General features: G+C 36.4%; 1 protein-coding gene across 1 annotated transcript; it reads right to left on the bottom strand.

Annotated features, from left to right (window-relative positions):
* On the bottom strand, positions 1-15476 carry mtmr6 (myotubularin related protein 6). The gene is made up of 14 exons (XM_048174846.1): positions 15260-15476; positions 12940-13059; positions 9325-9487; positions 8933-9090; positions 5513-5641; positions 5018-5152; positions 4799-4931; positions 4602-4711; positions 4256-4381; positions 4126-4175; positions 3221-3421; positions 3012-3146; positions 2801-2927; positions 1-724 (listed from the first exon to the last, which is right to left on the bottom strand). The coding sequence occupies exons 1-14, from the start codon at positions 15281-15283 to the stop codon at positions 401-403; spliced, it is 1935 nt and encodes a 644-aa protein (XP_048030803.1). The 5' UTR covers positions 15284-15476; the 3' UTR covers positions 1-400.
* Between the last annotated feature and the right edge of the window lie 996 nt (positions 15477-16472).

Here is a 16472-nt window from a genome sequence, read left to right as displayed (position 1 = left end):
TCCATCAGCTCTTTGTTTAATCTTTTCTTTTTAGTGCTACTGGCATCCTTTAAAAAATGAGCAAACAAAAAAAAAAAAAACAAGTTTTTTTTTTTTCATGTAGATGATGACAGAAATAACATCTGAATTGACAGATATAACAATGAATTTATTAAGTGATCCACCTCTGAATTCCTTCTTCTATTTATCTCTTTGTCTATCGTACATGAGTGCAGTGCCATCACGTAGAGTAAACAAATGCGCACATGGGCGTGCTCTTTCTCTCACTCACACACACACACACACACACACACACATCAGCAAACATACTTCATCTTTCTTAGTACAGAATATACAAATAGTATTTTTTTCCGATCCTGCTCAATTCCTTAATTCTCAAAAATCAAGTCCTCAAGTGTCTTTAGCAGGTCATTCTAGCCACTCCAAACTCCAAGGTGACCACGGCCGGCTCATTCTTGGAACCGAACGATCCTGGCAGCTCTCCGTAACCGTTTTCAGTGGCACTGCTGCCCTCTACAGTCCGTTCTCCTCCAGTACTGGCCGGAGGATCCTCTCTAGCCTCCTCTCCAAACACCTCCTCATCTTCTTCTTCCTGCTGTACTTCCTTTCGACTGAGAAGAGGAGCTCCCAGGATAAGAGACTGAGGTCTGGGAGGGAGACTGCGCTCTATTGGGGGTGTTTTGGGCTTCAGTGGGGACGTGCTCACCCCGAACTTCTGCAGCTTCTGTGGAAACGCATAGAGACATAGGAGTGCATGTGTGATTTTAGATGAATGAAGGAAACAAATGGGGGTTATCAGTGAAAGCAATGAGGATAGAGCAATGAAAGGTGCAAGATTACTTTATACACCTGAAATCTTCTTCATACCAAAAGCAAAATGAGTTGCTCACAAATGCAAAGACAACAGCATTGATGATTTTTGTTCCTTTGGTACTTAATGGCAGTTGTTAAAAAAAAAAAAAAAAAAAATTATATATATATATATATATATATACAGTACAGTCCAAAAGTTTGGAACCACTAAGATTTTTAATGTTTTTAAAAGAAGTTTCGTCTGCTCACCAAGGCTACATTTATTTAATTAAAAATACAGTAAAAAACAGTAATATTGTGAAATATTATTACAATTTAAAATAACTGTGTACTATTTAAATATATTTGACAAAGTAATTTATTCCTGTGATGCAAAGCTGAATTTTCAGCATCATTACTCCAGTCTTCAGTGTCACATGATCCTTCAGAAATCATTCTAATATGCTGATTTGCTGCTCAATAAACATTTATGATTATTTTCAATGTTGAAAACAGTTGTGTACTTTTTTTTCAGGATTCCTTGATGAATAGAAAGTTCAAAAGAACAGCATTTATCTGAAATACAAAGCTTCTGTAGCATTATACACTACCGTTCAAAAGTTTGGGGTCAGTAAGAATTTTTATTTTTATTTTTTTGAAAAGAAATTAAAGAAATTAATACTTTTATTCAGCAAGGATGCATTAAATCAATCAAAAGTGTCAGTAAAGACATTTATAATGTTACAAAAGATTAGATTTCAGATAAACACTGTTCTTTTGAACTTTCCATTCATCAAATAATCCTGAAAAAAAATATTGTACACAAATATTTTGTACAATTGTACACATTAAATGTTTCTTGAGCAGCAGATCAGCATATTAGAATGATTTCTGAAGGATCATGTGACACTGAAGACTGGAGTAATGATGCTGAAAATTCAGCTTTGCATCACAGGAATAAATTACTTTGTGAAATATATTCAAATAGAAAACAGTTATTTTAAATTGTAATAATATTTCACAATATTACTGTTTTTTACTGTATTTTTAATTAAATAAATGTAGCCTTGGCGAGCAGATGAAACTTCTTTTAAAAACATTAAAAATCTTAGTGGTTCCAAACTTTTGGACTGTACTGTATATAAATTATATATATATATATATATATATATATATATATATATATATATATATATATTATAGAATTATAAATTAATTAAAAATTAAATTTTTAAAATAAAAATAAATACATTTTAAACTACAACATTATTACTTTTAATAATAGTATATATTATTATTAAAACAAAATATGTATTTATTATAATTATTATATTATTATTGTTGTTGTAATAATAAATTAAACATTAACATTAAATTAAAACACTTAATATATTATAACAATTTTTAATAATAATTATTATTATACATTAAGTTATATATATATATATATATATATATATATATATATATATATATATATATATATATATATATATATATATATATATATATATAAAAAGTATAGGTTGACATTATTATACATCCTACACTATTAGAAGAAAAGAGAACCTTAAGGGGTTCTGTCAGGCACTTCGTATAGAATCTTTTAGGGGTTCCAATCATGGGATCTTTTGATGGATTTAGTTTTCATTTTACTATTAAATAAATTTTAAGAATTAAACAGCTCGTAAACATACTTTAATCTTAGAAAAAACCTAACATGAAAGTATTATGCAACATTTTAAGACATTTCGCTCTACATAGCACCTTTTTATTATGAATGGTTCTTTAAAACCCCAGGGTTCTATATAGAACCTTTTCTTCTAAGAGTGTAGGATGTTATGTCATATTGAGCAAACTGTACTTCACTCCTTCCCAGCCTCATTTTGTTCTAAATAATGTCTTTTGATCTCTCAAAGGAAACTGAGATTTGCAACACACAAATCCTAATTCTTTTTCATGGGAAGTGAACATTTATCCAATAACCAAATTCCTGAGGTGAACTCACAGTCTTCAGGGCTTGCACTGTGGCCTCAAGCTCTCGGTTGCTTTCTGTTAAGGTGAGGACTTGTTTGAGAATGGACTGCCGAGGGTGCATGGAACGGTCATACTGATGGTACATGTTTCTCCAGAACCTGCAAAACAAACCGGTTACTGATTAAACAGAGTCTAAATAAAGGAGGAGTCCTTAATAAATAGAAGTGGTTAGTCATTTGTACTTGAAGTGGTAGGCTTGGGTGGATGGTTCCAAAACCGGGTGTGATTCTGCAAAGCTCGGGCTGTACAGGGGGTTCAAGTAGTTCTGCTTTTCACTCAGCAGGTGAGCCCATAACGAATATGTCCTCTCCTTCAACCTATAATGATATACAAATGAATTAAGGGCTTTGAGATGATGGGACGGAAGCGAACGCATGTTTGTTTTACTCACTGAAGGTCCTCTCTCTGTCGTTGGCTGTTGCCCAGGAAGTTGCCAAACTGGCAGGAATGAATATGCTCATGGATTTGAATGAGGAACCACTCACTGAACTCGAAAGCCTGAGGAAACTGTTCAGTCAGCTGCCATACGCACTCAAGGAACTGCGTGAATATGGGCGACACCTCTTTAGGGTCGGTGTCCAATTGATCGCACCTGCGGGGAAATGAGTTATTTCAGGCCCTGTTTACAGCTGGTATTAAGATGCGTTTTGGTCGATCGGACCACAAGTGGATGAAAGACACATACCCGTTTACACCTGGTGTTTTAATCCATCTCTTTTGTCCACTTTCAACCACTTCTGTTCTGATTTCTTCGAGGGGAGGGTCTATGGGGGGTAAATGTATGTTTTTTTTTCTTCAGATCTTTCGATCTAATGGACAAAATAAACTTGCGCAATTTCCATATGAACATGCCCAGAGATGACGGAAAAACATGGAAAGCATCAGCTATCTGACAGCCACAAGACCACACCGAATGCTGTGAATGCGTCTTAGAAATCAGGAATTGTGCTTGGTACGTTTTTTGTCTTCAAACCAAACTTGGGTCTTCAGCCGACAAATTTTAAATCGCATCTGGCTAGCAAGCAGTCAGTAGGCAGAGAGTAGGAGGTCTTTAGTGGCTGTTCGAACACACATAACCACATTAGCGTCTACACTACGAAAACAATCCGGTTTGGAATACCTCTGGAAGTGGTTGAAAGTGGACAAGCTCAAAACTTTTTACACTGTTTACATCTGTATTTAGCATCATCCACTTGTGATCCGACTGACCAAAAAGCATCTTCATACCAGGTGGAAACAGGGCCTCAGACTCTTCAACCAACTTGAGTCAAGAACCAAAAAGAGAATCATGCTAACCTGTCCGCAAACTTATGTCCAAAGGAAATCCAGTCTTTTTCAATAAGTACCTGAGAACAAGAGGAAGATATATTAGAAGGTGGAAAGAGACGAACGACAATGCCAGCTTGAACACGCAAAAGTCTCCTACCATGAAACCTTTAATGGTGCGATAGTACGGATCCATCAATAGAGAGCCTAGTGCACAGACTTGAGCCGTCCGATCCCATCCATCAGAGCAGTGCACTAGGACACTAGCGCCCTCCACAGTCACAGCCTGGTATAACAAAAACATTTATGAGAAATCTGCTTAATTCATTCAGTGTTGTTATTGTTAACGAAAACTACTAAACTATAAAAATATAAATCCGGCACACAAATAAAGTTTGCACATCACAAAAATATTTTAATGCGCAACGTTTAGTCAATCAATAATAATAAAACAAGACTGAATACTGAAGAATCAGCAGCATTATACCACATATAAAAAGTTTTACCTTGGCAAGAAATATAGCTGCATCCATGATGGCTTTTATATGACGCAACCATCCACTGTTTTCCAGTCCTACCAGGTAATCAGGCATTGAAAGGGATCGCGTTCCTATCACTATGAGAGACGCAAATAATAGAGATGTTGAAAATCCACAAAATGAGATGAGAATGAACCAAAAACTCATACTTCAGCATCTCATACCTTCCAGAAGCTTCTGCAAACTTCCCCTCATCACATGGATGTTCTCAATGCCCACAAACTGGAAGCGGATATTAGAGTAGTTGTCTTCATTCTCATAGCCTTTCCCTGCCGCACGATTCGCCAATGCGTTCAACTACGAAAACACAAACAGTGCTTAAGAAACCAGTTATGATCAACCGACTGGCTAGAAGAACACAATAAAACTCCATGACGTTCTACCTTAGGCCGCGTATCCATCACGTATATATATCGGCTGTTGTGATTGGCCTTGCTGATGGCCTGAAGCATGTGTTCGTCTTCCAAACAGCGAGCGCTGAAGCCAGAGAGAGGCTGACTGCACCGACACACTGCCGCCTGGAGACATGACACAAACAAATATAAATGTTCACCACACTGGAGTTCAATATAAAAGAAGAGTAAATAAGGAATGACAGAGTTAACAAAGCCAGTGCAGATGCTGGGAACAAGCCACTGGCATACAGCCCTGATTTGCCAGTAAAACTACTGTTGAACATAATCAGCCTCTGTGTGCTGACAAGCCATAACCTGTTTACCATCTCATTCCTTTATCTAACATCAAGCACGCAGCAGAAACAACTAATGGTCATTATAATGTGAACAGAGACTATTTTCATTAATCAAAGGGCTAACATTCTTCATATCAACCACTGGCTTCCTTTTCTCGTCAGTAAAGACAGAATAAACCATTCTTACCTTCTTCTCCTGGTAGAAGTATGTAAGAACAGGAAAACGGCCTTTGCTTCTGAACTTGGAGCTTCCGACTATGATGGGTTTACTGGCCGTAATGGGTACGTATAAGTCTCTTGGATATGTCTCACACACCTTAGCACAGAATTTATAGTCAGAACCGTTAACAATACACTAAAGAAACAATTACCGCACTAGAAACACTGCAGTACAAGTCAAAACTATGGACACACTTCATTGAATTTATGTTTCTCTTGATCTAAAGACTTATGCCTAAAAGCTTATTTAATGTGTTATATATTAATATGTTAAAATTTAAAATATATATTTAAAACTGTATAATAAAAGCGATATTTTAGTATTATTATAGTATTTATTAATATTTTGAAATAGCTTTTATTTTTTATTTTTGTTTTCATTTTAATTTCAGTTTAAGTTTTAGTAATTTTGTTTGCACTTTTGTCATTTTGTTAGTTTAATTAGTTTTAGTTTTCTGTTTAGCTTTATTTTATTTCAGGTTTTTTTTTTTTTTTGGTGTTCCAACTTATTTATTTCAGTTAGTTGTCAAGGCAACATATCTCAAGGTAACAAGTTTTTAAATTTAAGGTTTTCCATCTAATATTTATATTTTATTTTATTTCTGCTTGATTTCAATTACTGGAAAGTATTTTTTAATAATTTAACAACTGCTTCAAAACAGCTAAAAGAGCATTCCAGGATGCATCTCATGAAAGGGTGACTAATTTGAAGTTTCTAAGGGTATGTTTACATGTCAACAATTTGCTAAAAATGGAAAAGTTTTTCCTTTGTGTTTTTCGCGTACAAACGACAACGTTGTCAAATGACCCCCGTTCACACGGATCTGCAAAAATGACTAAAAATGCTGTATTATTCATGCCAGGCCAGTAGCTGGCGATGTCACTTTGTACAGATACACTAAGCGCCTATAGACTGAACACGCAATACGCATATGGTCACTGTTTTCACAAATTCACATTTTTGTAGTTTATACAGAGACGATAACGGTATCGTTTTCAAAAGTTTTCACTTTGAAACCTGTTTTCAAAAGTATGTTTTCAGGCCTCCAAAATGCTTAACGTTGCCGTTGTCGTATAAATGAACAGCCAAAACACATAAAAAGTTTTCAATTTTTAGTTGTCATGTAAACACCCCCTAAAATATTAAATCTAAAATATTTGTTTTGGCTTGAAATAGTTTTGGTCATTGTGTAATTCTATATGATTGTACAGTGGGTACGGAAAGTATTCAGACCCCCTTAAAATTTTCACTCTTTGTTATATTGCAGCCCTTTGCTAAAATCATTTAAGTTCATTTTTTTTCCCTCATTAATGTACATACAGCACCCCATATTGACAGAAAAACACAGAATTGTTGACATTTTTGCAGATTTATTAAAAAAGAAAAACAAATATCACATGGTCCTAAGTATTCAGACCCTTTGCTGTGACACATATATATTTAACTCAGGTGCTGTCCATTTCTTCTGATCATCATTGAGATGGTTCTACACCTTCATTTGAGTCCAGCTGTGTTTGATCATACTGATTGGACTTGATTAGGAAAGCCACACACCTGTCTATATAAGACCTTACAGCTCACAGTGCATGTCAGAGCAAATGAGAATCATGAGGTCAGAGGAACTGCCTGAAGAGCTCAGAGACAGAATTGTGGCAAGGCACAGATCTGGCCAAAGTTACAAAAAAATTTCTGCTGCACTTAAGGTTCCTAAGAGCACAGTGGCCTCCATAATCCTTAAATGGAAGATGTTTGGGATGACCAGAACCCTTCCTAGAGCTGGCCGTCCGGCCAAACTGAGCTATCGGGGGAGAAGAGCCTTGTTGAGAGAGGTAAAGAAGAACCCAAAGATCACTGTGGCTGAGCTCCAGAGATGCAGTCGGGAGATGGGAGAAAGTTGTAGAAAGTCAACCATCACTGCAGCCCTCCACCAGTTGGGGCTTTATGGCAGAGTGGCCCGACGGAAGCCTCTCCTCAGTGCAGGACACATGAAAGCCCGCATGGAGTTTGCTAAAAAACACCTGAAGGACTCCAAAATGGTGAGAAATAAGATTCTCTGGTCTGATGAGACCAAGATAGAACTTTTTGGCCTTAATTCTAAGCGGTATGTGTGGAGAAAACCAGGCACTGCTCATCACCTGTCCAATACAGTCTCAACAGTGAAGCATGGTGGTGGCAGCATCATGCTGTGGGGGTGTTTTTCAGCTGCAGGGACAGGACGACTGGTTGCAATCGAGGGAAAGATGAATGCGGCCAAGTACAGGGATATCCTGGAAAACCTTCTCCAGAGTGCTCAGGACCTCAGACTGGGCCGAAGGTTTACCTTCCAACAAGACAATGACCCTAAGCACACAGCTAAAATAACGAAGGAGTGGCTTCACAACAACTCTGTGACTGTTCTTGAATGGCCCAGCCAGAGCCCTGACTTAAACCAAATTGAGCATCTCTGGAGAGACCTAAAAATGGCTGTTTACCAACATTTACCATCCAACCTGACAGAACTGGAGAGGATCTGCAAGGAGGAATGGCAGAGAATCCCCAAATCCAGGTGTGAAAAACTTGTTGCATCTTTCCCAAAAAGACTCATGGCTGTATTAGATCAAAAGGGTGCTTCTACTAAATACTGAGCAAAGGGTCTGAATACATAGGACCATGTGATATTTCAATTTTTCTTTTTTAATAAATCTGCAAAAATGTCAACAATTCTGTGTTTTTCTGTCAATATGGGGTGCTGTGTGTACATTAATGAGGAAAAAAAATGAACTTAAATGATTTTAGCAAATGGCTACAATATAAAAAAGAGTGAAAAATTTAAGGGGGTCTGAATACTTTCCGTACCCACTGTATATTATGATAAATATTATAATTCTACATTCTAATAACAATTTTAATTATGTCCAATGCTTATATAAACACACCTAAAAATAAAGCTGCACATGTCGGCGGTGGGGATTTTGATTCATCTCGGTAACTTGAATTAATTCACCAAAAAGATGTTCAGACCTTTTCTGCAGATTACAATGTTATGCAAATACATCTTTGTATAAGTCTCTCAAGTCCTTTTTGTACTATGAATGAATCACTAAATCATTAACTCAAGCGATTTGTTAATAAATAGAGCAATTCACGACCAAAGCACATCGGATTTATTCACAAATAAAACACCACTAACTCGTATTGGCTTGGCCTGGTGTTTGCTTATCTGACTAAAACCTAATTTTACTCCAACTACATTACTCTAATACAAGTCTTGAGGGACACTACACTCTATTTTAGGTTGCTTGACAGCTTCATGAGAGTTTAGGTCAAACACATCCTGAATCAGATTCAATATTGCTGGTTCAAAGCAAGAGAAAGTGACATTGAGTATATTTCACAAATGATACAAACCTTGTACTCCCTGTTAACATCTGTCATTTGCCACTGGTCACATGGCACACCCATCCGTTCAAACTCAGCTGCGAGGTCTATCAGTTGCCACCCCTCCTCTCTCTGTTGGTCATTCTGCTTTGGGTTGTAGGAGAATGCGTACAGCTCATCATAGGACACTGGAGTACAAAATAAAAGAATTATTAACTTTACAAAAGGTGAAAATGAAAGTCATACTATTCAGGTGACCATCTGGAGTGCGCACATGTCCCTGACCTCGAGCATGATCGTAATATCTGTCGTCCAGTCACAGAACAGAGGGTGGCAAAGACTAAATATTCTCTGCTGTGACTTTCAGGGAACTTATGCAGTCTATTTATTTTTGATGAGGGCAGACATGTGAGTTTACCCACCTGGTCTCAGTAGCCTGAGAAGAGAGCTGTAGATGTCATGACAATCACGCTCTCTGGGAATCACAAAGTGGACAACCCGGAAATTCCGGCACTGAATGAGGAGCGGGCAGCCACTGGTTGTGAGGGACAGTTTCTCCACGGAGGCGATGTGATGATGCAGGATCTGAACACACAAACACATAAGATGCGTTCAAGTCATGTCAGAAAAATCGATGAACGCACATGAATGCCACCGCAAAGTCGTAAATACAAGCTTGGGATTTTCTTTAAGTCCAGAGTTTATGAGTTGGAGGCGTGTCAGTGAGAAATGTGACAGAATACCACAATACTTATAGGTATTTAGAATTTTATTGAATGTACTTTTTGTGTAGACTGCCATCTTGCTCCAACGAAAATGATTTGGACGCACCTGACGTTGTAAACACAACTTCCCAACTCGAAAATACAAACTTCCCAGGAGGACTTGAACGTATCAATACATGCAAAATGCATTCACAAAATTCAACTACAGTGAAAGGATTTGGACAGTTAAGCAACATTTTAAAAATAATTTAATGCCATTGTATTAATTACAGTACTTTTCATGTAAAGTAGGAATGTATTGATAATTCTGGCCAATATTATTTTGCCCTATAATTTTTTTCAAGATATGGCCGATAACTGATAAAATGCACACATTATTAAAATTCCAAAATTATTACTTTTTTTTTTTTTTTTTAAAGGTGCCCTAGAACTTTTTTAAAAAGATGTAATATAAGTCTAAGGTGTCCCCTGAATGTGTCTGTGAAGTTTCAGCTCAAAATACCCCATAGATTTTTTTTAATTCATTTTTTTAACTGCCTATTTTGGGGTATAATTAGAAATGAGCCGATTCAGGGTGTGTGGCCCTTTAAATCTCGTGCTCCACGCCCCAAGAGCTCGCGCTTGCCTTGAACAGCATAAAAAAGTTCAAACAGCTAATATAACCCTCAAAATGGATCTTTACAAAGTGTTCGTCATGCAGCATGTCTAATCGCGTAAGTACAGTGTTTATTTTGATGTTTACATTTGATTCTGAATGAGTTTGAGGCTATGCTCCGTGGCTAACGGCTAATGCTATACTGTTGGAGAGATTTATAAAGAATGAAGATGTGTTTATGAATTATACAGACTGCAAGTGTTTAAAAATGAAAATAGCGACAGCTCTTGTCTCCTTTAATACAGTAAGAAACGATGGTAACTTTAACCACATTTAACAGTACATTAACAACATGCTAACGAAACATTTAGAAAGACAATGTACAAATATCACTAAAAATATCATGTTATCATGAATCATGTCAGTTATTATTGCTCCATCTGCCATTTTTTGCTATTGTCCTTGCTTGCTTACCTAGTCTGTTGACTCAGCTGTGCACATCCAGATGTTCTGCCCTTGTCTAATGCCTTTCATAATGTTGGGAACATGTTACGTAACAGTCGGTGTTATGTTGAGATTCGCCTGTTCTTCGGAGGTCTTTTAAATAAATTAGATTTATATAAGAAGGAGGAAACAATGGTGTTTGAGACTCACTGTATGTCTTTTCCATGTACTGAACTCTTGTTATTTAACTATGCTGAGGTAAATTCAATTTTTTAATCTAGGGCACCTTTAAAGATTTATTTTTGGCGTTTTTGCCTTTATTATGATAGGACAGTGATTAAACAGGAAGCGAAGTGGGAGAGAGAGAGAGGGGGACAGGATCGGGAAAGGACCACAAGCCAGGACTCGAACTCGGGTTGCCCGAAGCGCGTTGGCGCTACATGTCAGCGCACTGCCCATGAGGCCATCGCCGCCGACGAAATTCCATACTATTTTGTCTAAATAAATAAAAACTAAAATAAATCATTTTAAATGCTACAAGTGAATTTAGGCATCACAACATTCTAATGTACAGTATGAATGATTTATTACAGACTACATTAAACAGTGTAATTACATTATTACTATTTTTAAAGATTAACTTTGAGTGTTAGATGACGGCAAAGGCAATCTAAATGTAGAAATAGTGAAATGAGAATAGACAATTATGATATACAATATTTTTCGATACCGAAAAAACTAAAGTATTGGCTGGTAACCGATATATTGTGCAAAAGCATTTTAAAAAAATAAGCTTTTTTTTAGTTTTGTTTGTTATTTAACATCATGCCAGCTTCTGTGGGGAGAAAATTTATGGTAAAACTATCAGGTTTTTTGCAATCTATTTTTTCTAAAAACTGTATTTGGTTTAAATGCTAAAAAATCTTCAAGAGTGTTAACAAACAATAAAACAATGGATATATACACTTTTTTAAAATGAAACAAAGCATTTGTGGTTGTCAAACACCAGGGAACATGTGTGATGAACTACTATTTGTCTAAATACTGCATTACTTACTACATCAACTAGCCTCAGATTGGACTGGATCCTTTTTTTAAGATATGTAGCAATCTCCATTTTATTCTTTGTTCCTCTTCTTGTGTTCCTCTATCTTTAAGACGAATGTAATGTGCAAGACCACCACAAAGAGAATTCACTACACACAGGATTACCATTTTCAATTAACTACACAGCACTTTTGGAAGGTCAAAATCTGGGGTGTTATTAAAATGCGCATGTATCTGCATTTCCATTTGCATCGTGACTCAGGTTGCTGTTGTCATTGATCACTGAAGTGTGTTATGTAATGCATAATGCATAGGGAACAGAAGGCATTACTGCAGGCAGACAGAGAGACGTTTTGTGCGAGCTAGTCCTGAGAGTGAAGAAGCAACATGTGAGGATGCAGAATATATTTCAGCTGGGTTCCAGACTGTCATGTGAACATCTGTTACTCCAACCAGTCAGCTAGTTTTTAGAAAGTGCTGGAAGAAAGTCTCAAGAAATGTGCTCCTGAGGCCAGATCTCATCATTAAACTAAATTAATTAAGTTATGCTTGCCTGAACAATTGCTATGCAATTGCTAGGGTATTCTGGGTGTTGATATGTAGTTTCTAGGTTGTTGTTATTGGTGGTTACTTACTGGCCCATATCAAAAGTACCTCCTTCAAGACTTAAAGGTAAGTCTATGTGATTGCTTCACAAGTTTTATCGTCTTCCAGGCAAAAATACTTAGACCTATCGATTAGATAACGAATAGCATAAAAGCAATAACCTCTCAAGGAGTATATTATAATGATAAACTGTGTTTGTCAGTGTTATCACCTGCTCTGTCCTGCTTCCTGTCTGAAGAAGATGATGAGATATGGTTGTTCATCTGCTATTCAAGCTCACACACTGAGACGGACAGATCAGTGGACTCTAAACGTGGCAGATCACATCTTGAGCTATGTAGGTCATTGGTATTCATGTCCTCTCCTGGCCTCCCCTACACTCTCGTATTCACTTGGCCTTGAGGGCAAGTTTAGCCGACAGGTTTCCACAGCAACAATGCCTACCGCCACCGTGAAAAACTAGTAACCTCATTCCCATGATCTAATTCACTATTATCCTGTCAACAAAAAGAGTGGCTTAGTGCTACTGTATAGCCAAGCTATACCCTGTCGGTCACACAGGAATTCTTTATCACGTCATGACAGATCATTTAGAGACGGTTTAGGGTGGCTGTTCTTACCCATATCTCCTGGGCACTGGCTGAATTACTCTCCACGAAGATCAGATGTGTAGCAGTCAAATGCAGGGTTCCTGTGACGGACTTGTTGTTAAAGCGATCCAGCAGCTTCACTTGTTCTACCTGTGGAAGAAAGCAGCAGTTACACTTAAATTACTTTTATTGAGATTAACTGTGAAAGAATTAAGCCAAATATAACTTCCATGAGAAATTTGCATAATCGAAAATAAATGGCAGGACCAAGCAACATCCACTGACGTTTTACACATTTTCTACATATATAATTTCAGGAAAAAACCTGTAGAATTGATTTAAACATGGTAAGATCTGTTAAATTGAGACAGCTAATAGCTTAAAGTATAATAAAATTATCCAAAATACTTAATTAACAAAAACATGAGTGGGGAAAATAGGTTCATGTGACGCATACATACGTCACATAATTTTCAAGATGATAAACCATCAGTAAAAATACAGTTAAAGGGTTAGTTCACCCAAAAATGAAAATAATGTCATTTATTACTCACCCTCATGCCATTCCACCCCCGTAAGACCTTCATTCATCTTCGGAACACAAATTAAGATATTTTGATGAAATCCGATGGCTCAGTGAGGCCTCTATAGACAGCAATGCCATTGTAAATCTCAAGATCCATAAAGGTACTAAAAACATATTTAAAACAGTTCATGTGAGTTCAGTGGTTCAATATTAATATTATAAAGCGACAAGAATACTTTTTGTGAGCCAAAAAAACAAAATAACGACTTTCAACAATATAGTGATGGGCCGATTTCAAAACACTGCTTCAGAGCTTTACGAATCGAATCAGTGATTCAGATCTCCTATCAAACGGCTAAACTGCTGAAATCACGTGACTTTGGTGCTTCGAATCACTGATTCAAATCGTAAAGCTCAGACGCAGTGTTTTGAAATCGGCTCATCACTATATTGATGAAAAGTCGTTATTTTGTTTTTTTGGCTCACAAAAAGTGTTCTCGTCGCTTTATAATATTAAGGTAGAATCACTGAACTCACATGAACTGTTTTAAATATGATTTTAGTACCTTTATGGATCTTGAGAGTTTCAATGGCATTGCTCTCAATAGAGGCCTCACTGAGTCATCGGATTTAATCAAAAATATCTTAATTTGTGTTCTGAAAATGAACGAAGGTCTTATTATGGGTGTGGAACGACATGAGGGTCAGCAATTAATGACATTATTTTCATTTTTGGGTGAACTTAACTAACACTTTAAATATCTTTGTATTACGTTAACATCACACTAATTGGCAACGCATATCATATTGCCCGACATCATATCATAAATGATGACTTACAACATATTTTGACATGCAGTAAGATAGGAAACATGATGAGAGAGTCAGTTTAGTAAAAAAAATAAATAAAAACATCTGAGACACTGAACCCAGACATCCATTCATATTATCTAAAACTACTGTAAATTACAATTAGATCTGGCTGTTTCCCAGCAACTGCCTGCAGCTAAGCAACCAACTTCCTGTGATTGCAATAAAATCTGCAGACATCACAAAACAAACAGCAAGGAAGATTTTAAAGAGGGAATCGACAAGCAACAGTGTGTAGAAACTTCAAACAGTTGTTTATACAGCAGTTCAGGCATCAAAAAGCAAAAATCAGATATATTCTACATGAGTGAGATGAGAACTTTACAGACCCATGGCCCCTCAATGTAATATATATATATATATATATATATATATATATATATGTATATTTTTTTTTTTTTTTTTTTTTTTTTTTTTTTATTACAGACCCCCTCACATGAAGAAGATGGATAAGGAGAAAAAGATACAGTTCAGTCCATTCTAGTTACTATAGTACTAAAGTCATACATTATGTCACAACAATAAAGACAGAAATAAGGCAGTGTTGGGAGCCTTATTTACTACATCACTGGTCTTATATTATTAGACAACAGAAAAATGCAGAATCAGCCTCCAAGGCCTAAAGCTTACAGGACAATCCAGTTCTGCACAGATTTTGAAATCTGTCAAAATGGCCACACAGGCAAAGAACATCCACATACGGATCACTGGTACTAGATTCAAGTGCATTCGACTCATATAAGGCCAGAAGATATAAATGAACATAAACACTGATGAGAGCCGCGCGGCATATTTATATAGTGAAACCACGTTATAGTTTAGATTCATGTAAATAAATGATACATATACATAAACTGAATAACATTTAACAAGTGTTTGTGACTTTGAAATCATGACTGACTCTGCCACTCCAGGGCAGACCTCGCAGAATTCTTGTATTTTAGTCAATTCTACCTTTGGTGTGCGGATGTGCTCCATGATGCCGCTGTTTTTAGCGTGGTCAGCACAGGGAGTGGATGACAATATCCTAAATAGCTGCGTTCACACATCGGATGAATAAGTGAAGAATAAATCCGCCTACGTTTGAAGCCACGTTCAAAACATGATCTCTTCAACTAGCAGCTAACAGTTTCTGCTGCTCTACTCAGCACTTCCTACTTGGGGCGTGTCTGTGTGAAAAACAGAAAGGTGCATTCTGGGAAATGTAGTTTTATGACCTCCGTGTATGATATATTATTTATATTCGCGTGGACCCCCAAATATGATCATCCTCGTGCGAGGAACCGTCATCCTAAATTTTAATAAGGAGCTATAAATTTCAATATCTAATTCATACTCTGAAAATGTTATATTAGCTATATTTTTTTCTACTAACTACTAACTTTAGCACTGTTAGATTTATTGTATTTTATTTGTTTATTTATTTGTTCATTTTTCTCTAAACGTTTGTTTATTTAATACTTTTAATTGATTAATTAATTAATTTAATTTGTTTGTTTAATCTTATTTTATTATTATTTAATTATTTTTACTTTTTTATACTTTTTCTCTAAACTTTTCCACGGACCTCCTTGGATCCCATTTTGAAATTCCTTGCATTAGATATAGAATTCCCTCCATTTGATGTATACTTTGACTCGATGTTTTTGAATCCATTCATTAAATAGATTAGTGACCCTCTCTGCAGGTCACATTGTCGACCCATTCAAAGATCATCAAGGCGAAAAAGTATTCTGATAGTTGCTGAACTAAATATGACATGAAAAAGGTGGACAGAATATTACAGAGAAAGTCCAAGATAGATTTCTTTCAACACATCATCAAACTGCATTAAAGGGTTAGTTCACCCAAAAATGAAAATTCTGTCATTAATTACTCACCCTCATGCCGTTCCACACCCGTAAGTCCTTCGTTGATCTTCGGAACAAAAATTAAGATATTTTTGTTGAAATCCGATGGCTCAGTGAGGCCTTCATAGCCAGCAATGACATTTCCTCTCTCAAGATCCATTAATGTACTAAAAACATATTTAAATCAGTTCATGTGAGTACAGTGGTTCAATATTAATATTATAAAGTGACAAGAATCTATTTGGTGCGCCAGAAAAAATAAATAAAAATAAGGACTTATTTAGGGATATATATAGATAGGAAGCTTTGTAGCGTTA

This window comes from Megalobrama amblycephala, linkage group LG22 (genome assembly GCF_018812025.1).
Source record: "Megalobrama amblycephala isolate DHTTF-2021 linkage group LG22, ASM1881202v1, whole genome shotgun sequence".
In the NCBI taxonomy this organism is placed as follows: Eukaryota; Metazoa; Chordata; class Actinopteri; order Cypriniformes; family Xenocyprididae; genus Megalobrama; species Megalobrama amblycephala.
This window is presented reverse-complemented; position numbering and strand designations above follow the sequence as displayed.